Here is a 17,459-nt window from a genome sequence, read left to right as displayed (position 1 = left end):
TAAAATATAATGTCATCTTGTCCTGATTCCAGGTCTGTGACAGACATTGTGTTTCAGAGCAAGATATCTTGACAACTACAGTACCTGTTCTCTAAAGTAGTATTATTTTCCACAGAATCCTTGGTCTTTTAGTTTAAATTCGTCCATTCATTCACTAAAAATACTAATAGTTTGGTCGATTGATGCTATTCTGAAGATGACACTCAAAACAACTCAAAACAACCTGGTGTTATACAATATGTTATATAACTACATCTAATACTAAATATGTAGGCTCGCATTTGACAGAAGCAATCTTCTTCGAATGTTTTTTCAGACACATCCAAATGTTCAAAGTGGATCTGTAAGAATATGGAGCCCTAAATAAGCCATAACAAATGGAACCAACTGGAATCATTTGAGAAAAACTGTTGAAACTAAGCTCATTCATATTTCACAATCTCTGTTAATGACACAAAGAGCAGTGTGGAGGATTTAGGGGGATGTGTTGGCAGAAATGGAATGTAGTATTTCCTAATTATGTTTTCTCTGTGTCTACTTGTTGGGATTGCTCTGACGAAATGAGGTCTTCATATCTACACAAGGAAGTAGGACCTCTTCTATGGAGTCTTCTACGTTGTAAGATCACTTTTTTTGTCACTATTGGTTCACTTACACGCTGTGGGTTGGGTGTACGGTTGGTCGCAAGTTGCAGTCTCACCACTAGATGTCACTATTTACTACACACTGGTCCTTTAACGTCACTTTGACAGCGGTTCTCAGCTTAACATTTTTTTTTTTTTAAATAGTGTTGTTTAGAATTTGTTTTATTTAATAAGGGTAACAAGTTTGCAGCAATTGTTGAGCTTGATAAAAAGAGGCATTGTGACATTTTATAATGAGTTGGATTTAAATATATTATCGTAAACATTTTATTTAATATTTAACAGTTTGGAGTTCCATATGAGGAAGCAGTTCTCATACCACAAAATAACAGAGACAAAGTGACACTGAACATCTCATAGCCTGCATTGAAGTGTGTTGGATGATCTGTGGGTGTTTTTTTTTTTCGTTACTTCTCTGAAGCTAATGCTAATATGTTTGTTAAGCCATCATATTTCCCCGTAGCCATTTGATGAGCAACTTGTTTTCAGGCCCTTGTGGACGTGCTGCTTGTTCTTGTATTACTGCTAAGCGTACTGCATTAGTTAAGTATTGATCTATGCATACTCACTTGGTTTCTATTCTCCCTGAATGTTTAAAGTACCCATCAGGAGATATCGGTGGTGGACACTATGAGATATTTGAGACCCTTTGAAACACCCTGCTGTTAGCTTAGGCCGTATCGGTGTTCGCTGTATGCCCCAAACCGTTTCCCTGCCAAGTTCTTCCTTTGATTGAAGACTTGAAGACCCTGCTGAGTTCTGGATCACAAGCCTCCGAGCATATGAGGACCAGTCAAGACTGTTGTGTGAACAAAGATGGTCGTCCGGTGTACATACTGAGGATGCATAAAACAGCCCCAAGTGTGGTGTTTTTTCTTTTCTTTTTTTTAATCGATCTTTATGGTTTAAAAAAAATAAAATAAAATGCTGTACTGTATAAATTGCAAAGGGGGGGGGGGGTCACTCTGCTGCCACCCTCAGCTGTAATGTTTACTGTACTCTTTGATATCTATGTACTGGAAAGGTCAAATATATTTCTAGAGCGGAATTTGGATTTTATGCAAATTGTTGATCTTTTTTGTCCTGTAATTAAAAGCAATAAATATAAAAATGGAAAAAAAAAATAGCCCGTCTTTATTCGCTTTGAATTTATTGTTGGAATATTTTACATCATTTCTCAAATGTAAAAGTGAGATATTATGGGCAGCTGTGTATTAGTGTGGAAAGGGTTAACCTTGCATTCGAAAGCAGCAGGCTCTATAGGTTATAAGTTAACTGATGTACATGGTGTGTATAAATACTAAATAGAGAAATTCAGGTACATTTGAACATTTTCCCATATAAAACATATGTTTCATTGGAGAATGAGGAGTGTTATGTAAAACAAAAGAAGAAAAGGTTCAATCTTCAGAAACCTGTTTGCTGACAGCCTGACAGTCAAAATGTGGACGTGTGTGTTCAACTCCTGTTGTTCTGCAGAGACTCTATGAGGCTCTTGTTGTACTCGGCCACCTGTCGGGAGACGTTCTTGGCGACGGAGGCATAGTCGCTCTCTTGTGATTTAGAGGCGATGACTGAAACTGCTCTTAAGGAAAAATAAATAGACGTGTTACCTTTGGATGCGATGAGCAGTACAACATTTATCGACTTATAAACTAAGCCAGGTTATTGAAGGATACACTCTTTCATCACAAAGTTGTTCTGCTCCAAGTGCTGCCACTTCCTCTCCAGGTTAGCCAGCTAAACGACACACAGGGCAACACAACAAGACACAAGATTAGCACGAGTCACATAACTTCTTTCAAGTGTATGAAAAGGTTTAGCTTTAATAATGAGAAAACATCAGCTTCTGTAAAAGTCAAGCCCCAAAGACTCCAATAATGTATAAAGCTGCTGTTTTGACACTAGATAAAAGTGATGAAAAGATGTGGCAACACACATTTAGGCTGGTTTATTAGTTCACTGTGAAACATTCCAACCTGAGCGTGAGTCTCGTTTTCTTGAAGCTTTTTCTTCAGCGCTTCATATTTCTGGTTCATCTCGTCCAACAGCTGTCCAAACGAATCTCTACGCTCCGTCAGCACGACCCGGTCCTCCTGTAGCCTCTGTAGCACAACATAGGAAATATATCTTTAAACACACACACACACACACACATATATATATATATATATATATATATATTTATATATTTTATATATGTATTTTTTCTATCTAAAATATATACACTTTTGTACATTCAGGATTTTGGATATTTGAAATTGTTTGAAAATACACTTTGTATATTTTTTTTTATATATTGTATCGAATATAGACCTTTTTAGTCCTACACTTTTTGCTGACTGTAATTTTCTGTCTCTGTGTACGGATGCTACGAATTTCCCCCGGGACAAATGAAGTATCTCTATGTCTTTCTCTCTGTCTATGAATAAAAGACACAGTCATGCTTGGTGATCACTCAGCATGTACTCGTGAGCCTGTGTCACCTTCTTCCTCTCCTCGGCTGAGCGCTTCAGGGTGTCCAGGTCCCTGTAGGTCTGTAGCTCAGACTCCATGGTGCTGACCCGCTCCTTCAGAGTGTTGAGTTCTCCTGAGATCTTACCCTCTAACTGCTGCACCTTCTCCAGGTCCTGCTGCAGGCGCTGGGACTCTGGGTGGTAGAGGGCAAAGTTAACATGGCAGCGTTCTCTTATTTGACCTGTTCTAGTCACTTGTCAAACTTAACACGCAAACACAGCTATTTGAGTGCATGTTATTGACCTGTTGACAATCCTTGTGCGGTGCTCTCTGATTGAACCACCTCAGTCTCCTTACTGACCAGCACCTCCTGCATGTTCCTCAGCTCACTAGCTGTCACTGTGTCCACCTGACGTAACCGCAGCATGTTCTACACGCACACACAAACACACATGAAATGTAGAGTAGGCTCCTTCCTTCTTATTATCAGTCACCAGCCTTCCTCTCTCCTCACCCTGCTGCAGTACTCCAGAAGTGACACTATGTTCTCCTCACTCTGTGTCAACTTCTGCTCCTCCTGAGCCCTGGAGTCTTCAAACGTGTCCAGGAAGCCTGAAACAAAGCTGAGAAGTCAGTGACGTGTACGGTAACCTGCATGGTGTGTAGTTAAAAGCAGAATCTCAAATTCTTCTGAGCAGATTTGAAAACCTTGGCGCCTCCTAGTGGCTGTGTCCAATATGTGCAGCAGCATCTGCTTTGATATCCAGTAAATGATAATAAACACAATTTCAGACTTATCCCAGCAGGGACAACATGAATATGAATGATAATGAGTTCACTGTTACGACTTAAAGCCACTCTTAATGGAATCCTAGTGTAACAAGTCAAAATGTCTCAGGTTATTACAGAGGCTCTTCTATTGCAGCAGATTACAATGACTTAGTTTCAGTTTTGAAAATTTTAAAATGCTTTTAAAATGCTAACTTTACAGCAGAAATAAATTCAGTCATGACAACAGTAAAGGAAGTGAATTTTTATAACACTCATCTCACACAGTGTCCAGCTGTCTGCAAAATGCCAGCCTAGTTAAGTGGACTGAGGGACTGCCAAGATGACATCACGTTGGGCTTTAAAACTGCACTTTAGGAAACTCATAGATGACAATGTGGATTTGTTTTTATTGACAATCTAAGTCACAGAAACTTTGTGCCTCACCATTTGCATGAAGCCATGCTCAATATTAGATCTACCAAAGCCCCTCTTCCTCATATATGTCTGGGATAAGTTTATGTAAGTATAGATAACATTTGTGAGATAAGTTTAACTTTAATCTATGATACAGAGTTATGTCACACCGGGCTCAAAATGTGAAATGTAGCTCGCTTTTTTTTTTTTAATATAAAAGCATGAGAGCATTTTAAAAATTCTAACTTTTGATCAAATGATCAAATCAAAATGACAAACATCTAGTTGTGTTGGAACTCACGGTCAATTTCCTCCTCTTTCCTCTTGAGCTCCTTGTATTTCTGCTGACATTCCCCTGAAGGAAAACAGAAAATAGATTATTTGTGCATAGTCTGTTTGTAAATTAAGAGTTTGAGGGAGATTAAAGTCTAACACCAGCTTTACACCAGTAACGGTTTATATCACAGAGTTCAACGTTTAATATATAAGAAATGAAAAGTATCTGGATGGCCTGAAAGAAGTGCTTCATCACATCATCCTCTATGAAATAAGAAACAAAAGAATGTGAGAGTCGTCGTCAGTGGTTTACCCTGAGCTGCCTCTGAGTCCTGCTCAAGGTGCCGGATCTCGTCTGTGATTTGTCTGGTTTTGTCCCTGATCTCTGTAAGTCTGCACACAAACAAAACACAGTCAGAAAGAGGAAAGCTAACATTCAAAGTGACACCTGATTCATAATATACTGTGAATACATACTGTCTATCCATGCTGGCAATCTCCTGGTTGTCCTCCTTTACCTGGAAACACAACACAAGCTTCAGTCAACTTCCTGGTATCTCTCAGATTATTTGTGTTAAACATTATTTGTGAATGCTGTCTGTCGTTTTCTCTACAATCTGTATAAGCTGTTTGTTGTTTGATGTGATGATGCTGTAGTTTCTATGAATGACAGAAAAGAAGAAGAACATGTTGCTAAGTTACCAGGGTTACAGGGTTAGTGCAGACCTTTCTAACACCATGTTGATGCACAAGTGTCAGCTACACGTGAGTGAGTGTAGTGAGTCTTAATGGGAAATTGTGTTCATCAGAAGTTCCATTAAATTAAGATTAAGATATATTTTAACAACAGCCTATTTTATTATTTCATATAGCATAAAACATTGTCTAATTATTAATTATGACTATTTCAAAATGACAAGATCTGAACGAGGCTTCAGAATCCTCAGGTTTTTCGATTTTTCTTCAGCATCACAGTGATCCAGTGAAGGTACCGCCAATAACTATTTCATAGTTACTCTACCCCAATATTTGAACTTAACAGTATTTTTTTATTTGCTTCCTGGTGACGCTAACCTGCTTAAATAACTTCTCTCTCTCCTCCAGGGGCGAGCCCAGGCTTTTGTGCTCAGCCTCCATGGCATCACGCTTTGCCTCCAACGACGACAGTGTCTCATGAAGGCGGACCACTTCCTGCTTTATCTGTGAGTGGGACAGCTCCTACAAACAAGAAAAGGTCGGATAAAACAACGTATACTACTACTACTACTGCTACTACTACTAGTGCAGTTAGAGACGTTATTGCCATTACTGTTCCATGATGTGGGATGTGACTAGAAGCTACATCCATCTACTTCCTTTTATTCTATTTTTACATGTTCTTTCTTTCCTGCTTTCCTTCCCTCCACACTTCATCACTCCACTTCTCCCTCCAAACATTTCCACCACTCTTTCTTATTTTTAACCCAACTCACCACTTCATAGTCCTCCTTCCGTGTTATGAGAATGTCCAACTCTTCCTGGAGAACTGTTAGCTCCTGTAAAATAAATGAAAACAAAACACTTATTTATTTATCTCCTCAAGTTTCCTTGAGGTTTCCGGTCCAATGTAAGGATCAAACTACCTGCAGCAGATCCTCATTGGCTGCTGTCATGGTGAAGTACTTCTCCTGCTTGGCGGCTGGCATCGCCTGGACGACTTCATCAGCAACCCGCCTTTCCCTCCTGATCTCCTCCTCCACCGCCCTGATGGCCTCCTCTCTTCTGCAGAGCAAACACACGCAGCGCGATGAAAGAGCTGCACTTTCATCCACATCACAGGGAAGTAGAGGAACACATGAACCAAGGACCCCAGGCCACTTTTATATCAAGGACACGTGTAAGATGAACTCGACAGCCCAGGCACTGGATCAGAAAAGAACTCGGATAAAGACGCCACATTACTTCACAAAATGTAAAAGTACGTTATTATTTTGTCAACAAAGAACCATTATGTATTTAACTACTACTTGGCAGTGTTTGTCACATACGGACCTCCTCCTTTACTGCAAATCACCTCGACTTGCGCCATCAATCAAATCAATCAATCAAAGATTTAAATGAACAACTTCTTTTATTTGCTGTAGAGTCAAAAGATAGATTGATCATAATGACTGATCATAAATGGTTAGCTAGCAGGAACACTGCATTCCAGCCTCCATGTTTTATGAGGAGCGAAGGTCATTTGCTGAGCTGACTGTGTGTGGGTGACAGGTGAATGGAAGATCATCTTAGTGCGTGCAGCAGAACAGGTAAGCATCTTCACTTTCTATTCAGTGCACAATAGTAATGGACTAAGATTAAATTCACAGAGTGTTACGTGCTGCTTGCTCTCTGCTGAATTTCTGTTTTAATAACCTCTTCTGCGTTTTTACTTGCTCCTTAAGATAGAAGAAGGAAAGAGGCACTCCGGTGCGTCGGTCTACATAATGGCCATGTGACTTCATGCACACTGTGCTGTGGCCAGACTTTTATGCTCAAATGCGTCAGCCAATTTCTTTGTCTATTCTAGGCTAAATGTGTAACAGTTAATACTAACAACTGCAACATGAGGTCGTCTTTAGTGATGAGGGGAAACTGACGTTTATTGGAGAAACTTTTTATGACCAGGTGATACCATGTCTTTTTAACGATTTTATACTCACGTTAGTGTCCTGAAGAATGTGCGGTAATTTTCAATGTAACTGATTTTAATTACAACAGAAAAACCTCCAATGTCTACACTGCTTGCAGGAGCTTTTCTCTTTAGGATATACTTTTGTCTTTAGATTGCAGAGTGAGCTAAACAAGCAGTTCCAGCAATTTACCTTGAGCTTAGTCAATTTGTTAAAGGTACATTCACTATAACAGAACGCTTAGAGGCTAAAGGCTGGAAAAAAAGGCAGTTGGGCTCATCCAAGTAGTTTCTTCAGCTCCAAATTACTGGTGGGGAGTTTAGGTTTTCATTAGGAGACATTTGTGGGTGGTATCAACTGGAAGCTCACATGACCAGGGTGTGTAACAACTAGATAGTGGACTAAAATAGCAAGAAGTTTGTTTTGATCCTGTTATCTTCCTGAATGGTACTCTAAAAACAAATCCACAGCCAGAGAATCCAGACTAGGCGTTAATGGGCGCCCCTGAAAGGTTTCACATCTACCCATGGATGAGTGGCTGTGGCATTTTCTTCAGCGTTTCATTTTTAAAATATTAGTATAGTTTGTTGTGAGTCTCTTTTTCTAAGTAAATGTTGTATTTGCCTCTTTTCATGGCAGGATAATGGAAAAGTACCGGCTACCTCTTCTCCTGCTGTGGCTGACTACAGTATTTGTAATGAATGTAATAAATGCTGCAGAGGGTGTTGAAGAAGATGAACAGGTATGAAAAGTTGTAGACTTTAATAATAATTTTGATGTTTTTATTTTTATGTGCAGATTTATTGTAATAACCTCAACAATTCCATCCGTTCCTCAGCTAAAAAACTTGACCAACAAGGTTCTAGAAGAGATCCCTTTTAATGAAAATTCCACCACTGTAAAAATACTGGTGATTAAGGGGAACCTTATCAGTCTGAGTGATAAAGACGGACTAGCCCTAACCAGCTATCCCACACTCGTTGAACTCTACTTGGATAGTAACCAGGTGACGGTTATACCAGCCAACTACTTTTCCGTGCTACCAAAACTCAGAGTGCTGTCTCTCGCCAGAAACAACATCAGCAGGTAAACAGAAAGCAAGTTAAGGTGTTGGCACCATTCAGACTCCACACCAAGTACAGTATGGGGAAACTTTCCTGTTATTGTTACAGCCTGGACCCTGAGGCTTTCTCTGGCCTAAATGATTTAACAGCGCTGGACCTTTCCTGCAACCTGCTGACAAGTCTCCCCGCACAGACATTTAAAGGGCTAAAGAGTCTCAAGGTAAAATGTCCAAAATACTCCAAAAATGACTCTTGGTTTAAAAGATCTGCTTTTTCAAACACTTTCCACATGAAGATTGCAAAACACTCAGGGAAATGCAACTGTGTAAATAACTAAACACTTGTTGTTGTTTTTTTTTTTTTTTTTTTTTTTTACTATTTTCAGTTTGTCATCAGCTTCATGTTACTTATACTTAACTTATATTCACACAAAGAAATGAAAAGTAGCAATAATAGAGCGTTTTTAACCTTTAACAATGAGTAAATACACAAGAGTGTCACAGTACAAACTGTTTTCCTTCTAGAAACTTATTTTAGCAAAAGTACATAGCCAAGCAACAACTTTATCATTCCATAGATTAAAAATCCATTAACTTGACCCTGTCTGGTTTCACTAGACGCTGAACCTACGTGGAAATCCTTGGAACTGTTCCTGTGCTCTTCTGAGACCCATTGGAGAGATAAACGCAGCAAATGTTACCATTGGTAGTCATGTTTACCATACAGATTTACATTGTACACATAATAACAGACTGACTTGTAACCCATATCCAAGGTGATAGTAACAGTTTTGGATTGGCTGTTGAAGATTTACTACTACTACTAATACTTAAGTATAAGTAGGAAAACCTCTGGCATTGAATCAAAATACAAAAATAAAATGTGAAGCCTGATTTCAGTTACAACCTACAAGATGTATGATAATGAAAAATGCTCAGCTGGTAGGACTGATTCAACTTAACCTAAGAGGTACACTGTATATTGTTTTTAATAAGTGTATCATGTCAGGTGGAGTTGATGGTTCACGCTACATGTCTCTGCCTGCATAGATAGATTCCTCCAAAAACCTGATGGTCACACCAAGACCTAGTAACACTTATAACAGTTAACAAGTCTAAGTCTGGTTATGTTGTCAACATTTAAAGGTAATTTTACCACCTTTACTGCAATTACATTAATAAATGCTGCATGGCTCTACAGAGGAACCAACAGTCAAGTGTGCATCTCCAGCAGAGCAGGCAGGAAAAAGTCTTCTAGAGGCTACGGCCCTGTGCTCATCATCACCTACATCCACACAACAGCCTTCAATCCCAGGCCACTCTCAGACCTCATCTACTGTGCTGATGACAACATTGTCATCAAGTCAGAACAACAGCCTCAATAAAGGTACGACCCTTCTTCTTATTTCTTCAACTTGTCTTCTCTCTCATGTAAACATAACTTGACTGTCTCTTGATCTCCACGTTTCAGACCAAACACCTATACTCGGCAACACATGGAAGTTCACATCCAGCATCATAGCCTTGGGACTAACCACCTCCATGCTCATTTTATGCGCCATCAAGGGCCCTTCCTGGTACAAGCTCTTCCACAACTATCGACATCGGCTGCTGAGAGAAGACGAGAGGGAGGACGGCACCGTGCCATCGTTTTTTTCAGAGGCAGGAGCATACCCGGCTCATCAGACATTCACCTTCACGCAGAACAGACAGACAGAGGAGGAAGACGTGGATCAGGACGGCTACTTTGAGGATTCGTATATCAAGAGTGAAGAGTAACATTCAGGAGAAGCGATTCTAGTGAAACCACAAAGAAGAAAAATACAACAGTTCAAGAACCAGGGACAAAACCAAGAGGGCTCTCAACCAAAAAGGAAAATCTGTCACCTGTGTTCTGTGAAGGGACGTCACAGAGGGTCTCTTGTGTGGTACAATGGAATATTAGATAGGATATGTATAATATATGTCACATTAGGTGAATAACATGATTAAATTAACCAGCAAATTATTGTCCTACCACTGTAAGATTGTTGTAAGTTTTTTTTTTATCAAGTAATTCTTTTTTCACTATTTCTAATTATCTTCACACAAAATTCCAAAAAAAAAAAAAAAAAACATGGAAGGAACAAAATGATAAAATAACATGACTTACTTTGCTATAGATAAGTGCACTGATGTGAGTCTTTACTCAGCAGATCCACACTGGTTTGCATGGCACTACTAAGAAGACCCAGATCACTGCGTATGAAAGAGTTTTCCCTTGAGTGACTACTTAAAGCGATGAGTTATAAATTACTATCAACAAAAAGGCAGGAACAGATCTAGTAAATATAAACAGTACAAGATTTAAAATACTTGATGCATCTTTAAGGCGTACCATTGAAAATAATCGCAACTTTTGTTAAGAATACTTTTACTCGTGTGACAGAAAGTTCTTCAGACCACTTAGTTTGTAACAGTATCAAGGACACTGATATTCCTTTTCTTAGTGGACACAGCTGTTGCTTATTGTTTAAGTTTACATTCTGTTATTATTTTTATTTTTTTTTACATTATTAATTGGTTCTTGTTGCTTATTAATAACTTATAATTATGTTGACAACATATCCCTGAAACCAGGGGCTCTGCTTTACATTGTCATTTTTAAAACCTTTTGAAAATTTGCCTTCTGAAAAACTTCAACTCAGCAAAGATCACCATGTAAATATTTGTGTTAATGCAGCATGTAATAGTTCCATTAGCTGTGGAAAAACAAGAATAATAATTCCTCAACGAAGACCTCTGCCCCCCATAATATCAGGCAAGATAAATGTGCTTGAGAGAACACAGTGTCATTAACCTAACAACACTTGTACTTACTCTCTCCTCTCAGTGAAGATGCTGTCAATGCTTTGTGCTTCACTGTCATTCTGGGCCTTCAGCTGGAAAGAGGAAATAAAAGAACTCTTATTGTGTCTGAAATAAGTTCTCCTCCCAGAATCGGCCCAGTGAATCACCTCTTTTACATAGTTTACACAGTGTGCTCACAATGTTGTAGTCGTTGATCATTTCCTCCATCTCTGTGTTGGTGTTGAGCTTGTCCACTAGCTGAAAACACAAATACAGAAGACAAATGAGTTAAAGCTTAGTGTAGGATGTTCTGTCCTAGCTTTTGAAATACATTGCTAATGCTGAAGTTGCACATGTTTACTGTCCTCCATGTCTACAGATTTAACAGCTATGAACACACCATTATATGTCAACATGGATAACTGCTTCAGCTCAACAGGTAAATAAAAAAAAAGTACTGTCTCTTTCCTGTGGTTTCTTGCCCCACTACCATACGTGAATGTGACTGTTATTTGAGGAGTAGTGAGTTTGCTGTTTACCATGTTGTAGTCAGCCAGCTGACCTTGCATATCCTTAATCTCTGCAGCCAGGCCTTCAGCTCTGTAGTGGACACAAAACATCAAAGTTTAAGAAAATGTCACAGCCCTTTTTGTGTGTGAAAATCCTCCAGTGTCCAGCAGACGATGGCAACGATGTCAGAATGTTAAACAGAACAGTTTTAATTAGTACCACAGAGGAGTTGCTGACATTTTTAAGGTTGGAATAGAATAACTGACATGAAGGCAGAACTGCACAGAAAGCCCAATAATGAAAGGTGTTCTCACCACTAAAGCGTTTTTCTTGCAGCGCTGCTCTATACCAAACAAGTAATTCAAGCATGTTTGTCTTTCAAGCTTAACTTGGCCTTTCAGGTATAAAACAAACAACTTTTACATTTATGAATGAATGAATTCACCACCTGGATTAAACTAAGCAAATAGTTATGAGCCTCCTATTGTGTAATTAGTGCATGGGCCATTATCTTTCAGCTAGTTATGTAACCCCAAATGATACAGCTTCACAATTTTTAAACACCCATGTGGAAATACACATCCTTGGGTTAAGAACTGTCTAACACATTAAAACTGGAATGATAGTAAGGAACCATCATCTACGCAGAAGAAATGTGGTCAGAAAAAACTTAAACAGTTTGGTGAAATCAAATCAAAGAAAAACAACAGTAGAACTCAGGGTTATGTTTAACAGTTAAAGTAAGAGCATTTCCACACATATGTGAAAGGAACTCAAGGGACTGGGACTGCACAGCTGTGTAGCCTTAAGAAAACCACTAATCAGCGAGATTAATGAAGAGGGCAGATGAAGAAATGCACTCATCATGGCTAGTGCCTATTGCAGTGGTTCCCAACCTGGGGGGCACCAGAGAACACCGAGGGTGCGCCAAAACTTGTCTGATCTGAGCTCACCATCAGTTTTCACCAGTTTTCAACCAGTATTGCATGTGTCTCCCTACATGTACAATATGCAGGGCTTAAAGTATTTGAGATAAAAAAAAAAATAGAAAAAAAAAATTTTGATGCAGGATATGGTCAGATTCGAGTTTGCCTACCAATGGAATGAGAGTACGCAGCTTGCCCTCTCCAAACTAGCCATCACTAGCCAGTCAGAAGTACGGTGCGGGGGGGTCTTGTAAAGAATGTTTGAGATCCACTGCAGCTGATGCTGCAATCAAGACAGCTTGAGAAAAATGAGCTCTGAGTTGTCAAACTCAGAGGTCACTGCTTCTAAAATATAACATATAATAGCAGCTGCACATATTCTAATGTTCATGGTGACAATATACCAAACTTATTTTTTCTCCTCTGAGAAACCTGTAACATGAGCGCTATGATATTGGAAGTCTGAAATTTCCCAGTTGGAACGTAGAATGTCAAGTTTTTGTGAAGGCATCATTTAAGCCGGCGTATTTTCATGGAAGTCACTGTTGTAGGAAAGATGGAGAGTAAATTTATGTACCGTAGCTAAGAGAATCTGTCCTAACTGCAAACAAAGGGCTTAAATATAGTAAAAATAATATTAATAACTGATATGTTAGAATATGATATGTTGTTTTTTTGTATAAAATGAAACTGAATGACATTATATGATTTATAGACTGGGGCTCACCTGGAGACTCCATAACATAAATGTCTATGTAGGTCACTTGTGTCACAGGACACTGAGTGGGGTCATATCACCAGTTTGATGCTGGGAGACTGAAGCAAAGTTTTTCTATGTAACTTGCTTGTTCTGTTATATTTAGAGAAAATGTATTTACCTTTCAACCATTTATCAAGTAAGTTAATGTTGGTGGTCTTCTACTGCAATCATATATTAAAGTCTTTGATGATTGTTGTTTGTTTTCCCACTAAATGAGACAGCCAGTGTAACCCTAACCTTGTGTTATTTACTGGCACTGCAAGACTAAGTAGCAAAGACACCCACCTCTTCTCATATGACAGGTAGACTGAATTTTCCTGGTTGTAGTTTTCAATCTCTTTGTGCAGTTTGCTGGTCTCGGTAGTCAACTCGTTGATTTTACTCCTAATGTAAAAAACAAACAAACAAACAAACAAAAATAATATTCACCATCAAAAATAATGTCAGACATAAATATCCATAAATATAGAAAAACCTGCAACGGTACAACCATAAATCTAATATTACTGTAGTCCAAATCTACAATTCATAGTATGTCTTTATATATGTAACACCTTGGAAATTATGTGCATAACCTCCTGAAATGAGTTCCAACATAAAAACATAAAGGGGCAGGAGCATGTATGTGTTACCTGAGGAGGCCCAAGTAGTAAGACTTATCCAGAATCTGTCTCTGAGGCCCTTTTGGGAAAGGAATAGGGAGGAGCGCAGTTGCATGTTAGATACGAACCAGAATCAATGAAAACATTAATCCATGAAAATAAAACCCACCTTTCATGCCAGTTTTCATCCCGCTCAGCCCCTGTTGGGTGACAGGCCTGTCAGTCACTTTGATCTGTGCTGACAGGACACCAGGGGTAGCGATGGGGATGCCACCCCTCATACCAGGATGGCCACTGGTACCTGGAACCATCTGAATTGATAATGCATGAATTAAATTTCATAAGTCTTAGTTTCTCTCAGATCATTAGTAGAAAACATTAAAAAAAAAAAATACTGAGGCTGATGAGCCAGAATGTCAAAGAGAAAAGAAGTCACAGCTGGAGCAGGCTTACCCCAGTTGCAACACGGATAGCTGTAGGAGGAGGCCGGACAGCTGTTGGAGGTCTTCCTGCACCAGGGACCACAGATCCACTACGGGTCATGGGCCGTCCTATGCTGGAGGGAGGCCGGTGGCTTGCCATGATGTCTAAAACCAGTATACACACTAAAAGCAACAAAAATAAGTGACAAATTCACCGCTGCTGTGTGAAAATGTGAACAATCCAGAGGTGCTCCCACAGCTGAATGAGGCATGATGACAGTGGCCTAGAGGACAGAGACGCAAGTAACTGAAAATTTACTATTTTGAGTCCTGAAGCATTAACACATTAAGTGGTGGCCAAAGCCCCAGTAATTAGTACGTCCCGTCTCAACTTTTAATTAGCTTTGAAATAGCTAAACACATTTTACTGAGCCAATTTGGTGCAAGTAGAGGAAGAAGGTGGAAATATACGCTGTATGCTGAGTTGAAACTGAATCTGTTCTTTCAAAAAGTAAACAAAAAAAATGCACAAAACAATAAAAAAAATCACATGAAGCTCCTAAGGTGCAAAACATTGGCTTTAGTGTCTCCTTTGCCACAGAGAACAAACCTAAGAGGCAAAAAGCTAACACTATCAAACTAAAATGGCACAGGGGAACTCTCACTTTAGAGGAATCATGGAGGAAGTACACGTAACGTACGTAAATTTCAATAAGAAACAACCTGAATAAGGTAAGAAATGTATGAGTTTTTTTAATTCAGCCCTTTCTGAAATCCCATGATTCAGGCTCCTCTGATTGTTGGAGAAACTCTCATGCTCATTAATAATTTCTTTTTGGTGCAGCATTCACACATATCACATTAGGCACAACACAGAACCTTATACTAGGTTTCTAGATGACTTAAAGCTGCTGGATATGCCAATCATTACAAGGGCCTTGGTAGAAATCGGTACAAAATAATCCATGAAATGTTCATAATGGAAATATTTTTACTTTCTCCGTGGGGTTGTAGAGAGTTAAATGTTGCATTTCATTTCATTTATATGCTTGTATGTTTATTAATTCTCACCCCATGTGGGAAAGATAGGGATTACAAACTCAAAAAAAAAGTCGTCATGACCTGAGATTCGTCCACTTGATGCTATCTTAAAGCTAACTTGTGAATGAAAACACATTGACGTCAATGAACCTTCAAGACACACATTTATTTAACCAGTTAGACTTTAGGTTTCTGCTCATTAGTTTAAAATCTTAACTTGACATGATGTCCCGCAAACAGAATCATTTAATATGTTCGTTAACAGATTATTTTGTTGCAGCTGTTTTAGTTTATTAGCAAACGCCACCCCGATGCTATCGCTATCGAGGCAGCGTCGAGGTAAAAACACCTTTAGCTTTGGCTTGTTAGCACGAAAGAGATTGAATATAGTAACAAGCACTTCGTACCTTAAATATGGATCCTCTATACTCGCTATGTTATTTTCGTCAAACCGAACTATTTAGTTTAGTTTGTCAACTCCAGAGTGAAGCACCAGCTAAGAGCCAGTTAGCAACTTGAACCGATGTTGTCGTTACCCCAGCAACCGTCTGCTTCTTCTTCACTTGAAATTGGGTTTCGACAAGTTGAAAGTCTGCCCCCTACCGTCCTACAGAGGGGCCTACACAAGTCAAATATCTCCACTGGGGAAAAGGGGAACTACAGAACCACACAGTGTAGACACAAATCTGTCTGTTTGTCTGTCTACCTACCTACCTATCTTTTCATATCCACTGAAAAGATTCAGTAATTCAATGACTAGTACTAATACTATTTTCTGCCTGTGAAGCACCACTTCTCCTTCTCCTCCTCCTTTCTACTACTCACACTTCAGCTGATCTCCCAGGGCCTATTTCTGAATCTGGTGGTCGTAATGTTATGCTTGATCAATGTACACGCATCAGTAGTTGTATGATAACCCACACCTTCACTGTTTCTTCATAGCATATAGAGCAAGAGATTTCAGAAATCTCAGCACAGTGGATGAAACAAACAAGAGCCCATTAAAGTGGAACACAGATGAGTTTTAGTCCAATTTATTTCATGTTTAATAATCACATCACTAATTAACAAGTAATCACAATAAACACTTTTTTTTCCAAACCAAAAAAGTAAAAGAAATTAATGAAAAAAAAACACACACAGAAAACAAACAAACAAACAAAAACAATAAGGAGGTTCTGCAAATGACAAAGTAAGTCTACCTAACACATCCCATTGTTTTTCAGCATGCTCTGCAGGTACAGTAGGTGTTCATTAGCTAGTGTTACACTTGTCTGGTATGAGTGCGGTAGCAGTAAATGAAGCTCTAAGGAGCGTCTATTACAAACCTGACAGCTACAGTTAGTCTTAACCTCAAACTAGAATGTGTTAGGGCCTCTCCATGAAGGTCGTTGCTCTTTGATGTATACCACAATGTTGATTTGACATGCAGAATTTCCAAATTACAGGCCTGTATGTGTGATTCAGGTGCATTAGCTTTAACATACAAACCGACAGTCACTGTACCCCGGCAGAAAAGCTTAACAGCGAATCGGAACATTATTTTCATCTCTTAAGACTGGGCTTGTGGGCATGATTTAACTGTGTGCAGGAATACTTGTGCATGGCGAAATTCCATAATTATTTAATGAATTCAGCTCCATGTCGCCAGCTCAGCACGGTCAAAATCAAGCTGCTACTGCGAGCACTTCAAATAAAATCAGTTTGGTGCATCGGGGCATAAATCCTGCAGTTTGTAAAACTGTCCGCCACAGTCAGAAGTACGACCCCTTCAAACTGCGAGAGCACAACCACCACGAGAATACAGGAACACAACGATAAATACATATACAAAAGTGTTGCGTCTTTAGTACAATATATCTCAAAAGACATTCTTTTCACTTCAGTGGCCCCTTTCCAATGAAAAAGGCAGACTTTTTCAATTTGTCATACTAATAATCAGAATAATAGCCATACTAGTCATGATAAAAATGCTTCCTCCCATTAAAAACCATTAAAAGGTGCGCGGAAATAAAAGCGACCTTGAGCCCTCCATTGTTGCTGCTGGACTTTGTTTTGTTCTCATCTTGAGGGCATCAGCGATAACATATCTA

The 17,459-nt window shown here is 39.1% G+C and overlaps 2 protein-coding genes across 2 annotated transcripts; one reads left to right on the top strand and one right to left on the bottom strand.

Annotated features, from left to right (window-relative positions):
* Positions 1-1,192: 1,192 nt before the first annotated feature.
* ift74 (intraflagellar transport 74) lies at positions 1,193-15,914 on the bottom strand. The gene is made up of 20 exons (XM_047567789.1): positions 15,774-15,914; positions 14,357-14,508; positions 14,073-14,214; positions 13,934-13,982; positions 13,587-13,685; positions 11,645-11,705; positions 11,304-11,363; positions 11,136-11,197; positions 6,185-6,323; positions 6,035-6,097; positions 5,637-5,780; positions 5,040-5,080; positions 4,876-4,955; positions 4,588-4,641; positions 3,616-3,713; positions 3,405-3,531; positions 3,131-3,294; positions 2,624-2,749; positions 2,324-2,384; positions 1,193-2,218 (listed from the first exon to the last, which is right to left on the bottom strand). Exons 2-20 carry the CDS (start codon positions 14,483-14,485, stop codon positions 2,103-2,105), a joined length of 1,815 nt encoding a protein of 604 aa, XP_047423745.1. The 5' UTR covers positions 14,486-14,508; positions 15,774-15,914; the 3' UTR covers positions 1,193-2,102.
* On the top strand, positions 6,788-10,935 carry LOC124995436 (leucine-rich repeat-containing protein 19-like). The gene is made up of 7 exons (XM_047567790.1): positions 6,788-6,850; positions 7,853-7,955; positions 8,052-8,299; positions 8,386-8,497; positions 8,895-8,982; positions 9,478-9,663; positions 9,748-10,935. The coding sequence occupies exons 2-7, from the start codon at positions 7,857-7,859 to the stop codon at positions 10,053-10,055; spliced, it is 1,041 nt and encodes a 346-aa protein (XP_047423746.1). The 5' UTR covers positions 6,788-6,850; positions 7,853-7,856; the 3' UTR covers positions 10,056-10,935.
* Positions 15,915-17,459: the final 1,545 nt, after the last annotated feature.

This window comes from Mugil cephalus, chromosome 18, assembly GCF_022458985.1.
Source record: "Mugil cephalus isolate CIBA_MC_2020 chromosome 18, CIBA_Mcephalus_1.1, whole genome shotgun sequence".
NCBI lineage: Eukaryota > Metazoa > Chordata > Actinopteri > Mugiliformes > Mugilidae > Mugil > Mugil cephalus.
Note: the sequence above shows the minus strand (reverse complement) of the source record. Positions and strands in the feature narration are given on the sequence as shown.

Excerpts from the sequence above, each read along its gene's own strand:
- LOC124995436 (XM_047567790.1), top strand. The coding sequence starts at position 7,857 with ATGGAAAAGTACCGGCTACCTCTTCTCCTGCTGTGGCTGACTACAGTA. Across the intron at positions 7,956-8,051 it reads GTGTTGAAGAAGATGAACAG|CTAAAAAACTTGACCAACAA; the intron begins GTATGAAAAGTT and ends TCCGTTCCTCAG. Across the intron at positions 8,983-9,477 it reads CGCAGCAAATGTTACCATTG|AGGAACCAACAGTCAAGTGT; the intron begins GTAGTCATGTTT and ends ATGGCTCTACAG.
- ift74 (XM_047567789.1), bottom strand. The coding sequence starts at position 14,485 with ATGGCAAGCCACCGGCCTCCCTCCAGCATAGGACGGCCCATGACCCGT. Across the intron at positions 5,781-6,034 it reads GGAAGGAGGACTATGAAGTG|GAGCTGTCCCACTCACAGAT; the intron begins GTGAGTTGGGTT and ends TCTTGTTTGTAG. Across the intron at positions 4,956-5,039 it reads ATTGCCAGCATGGATAGACA|ACTTACAGAGATCAGGGACA; the intron begins GTATGTATTCAC and ends GTTTGTGTGCAG.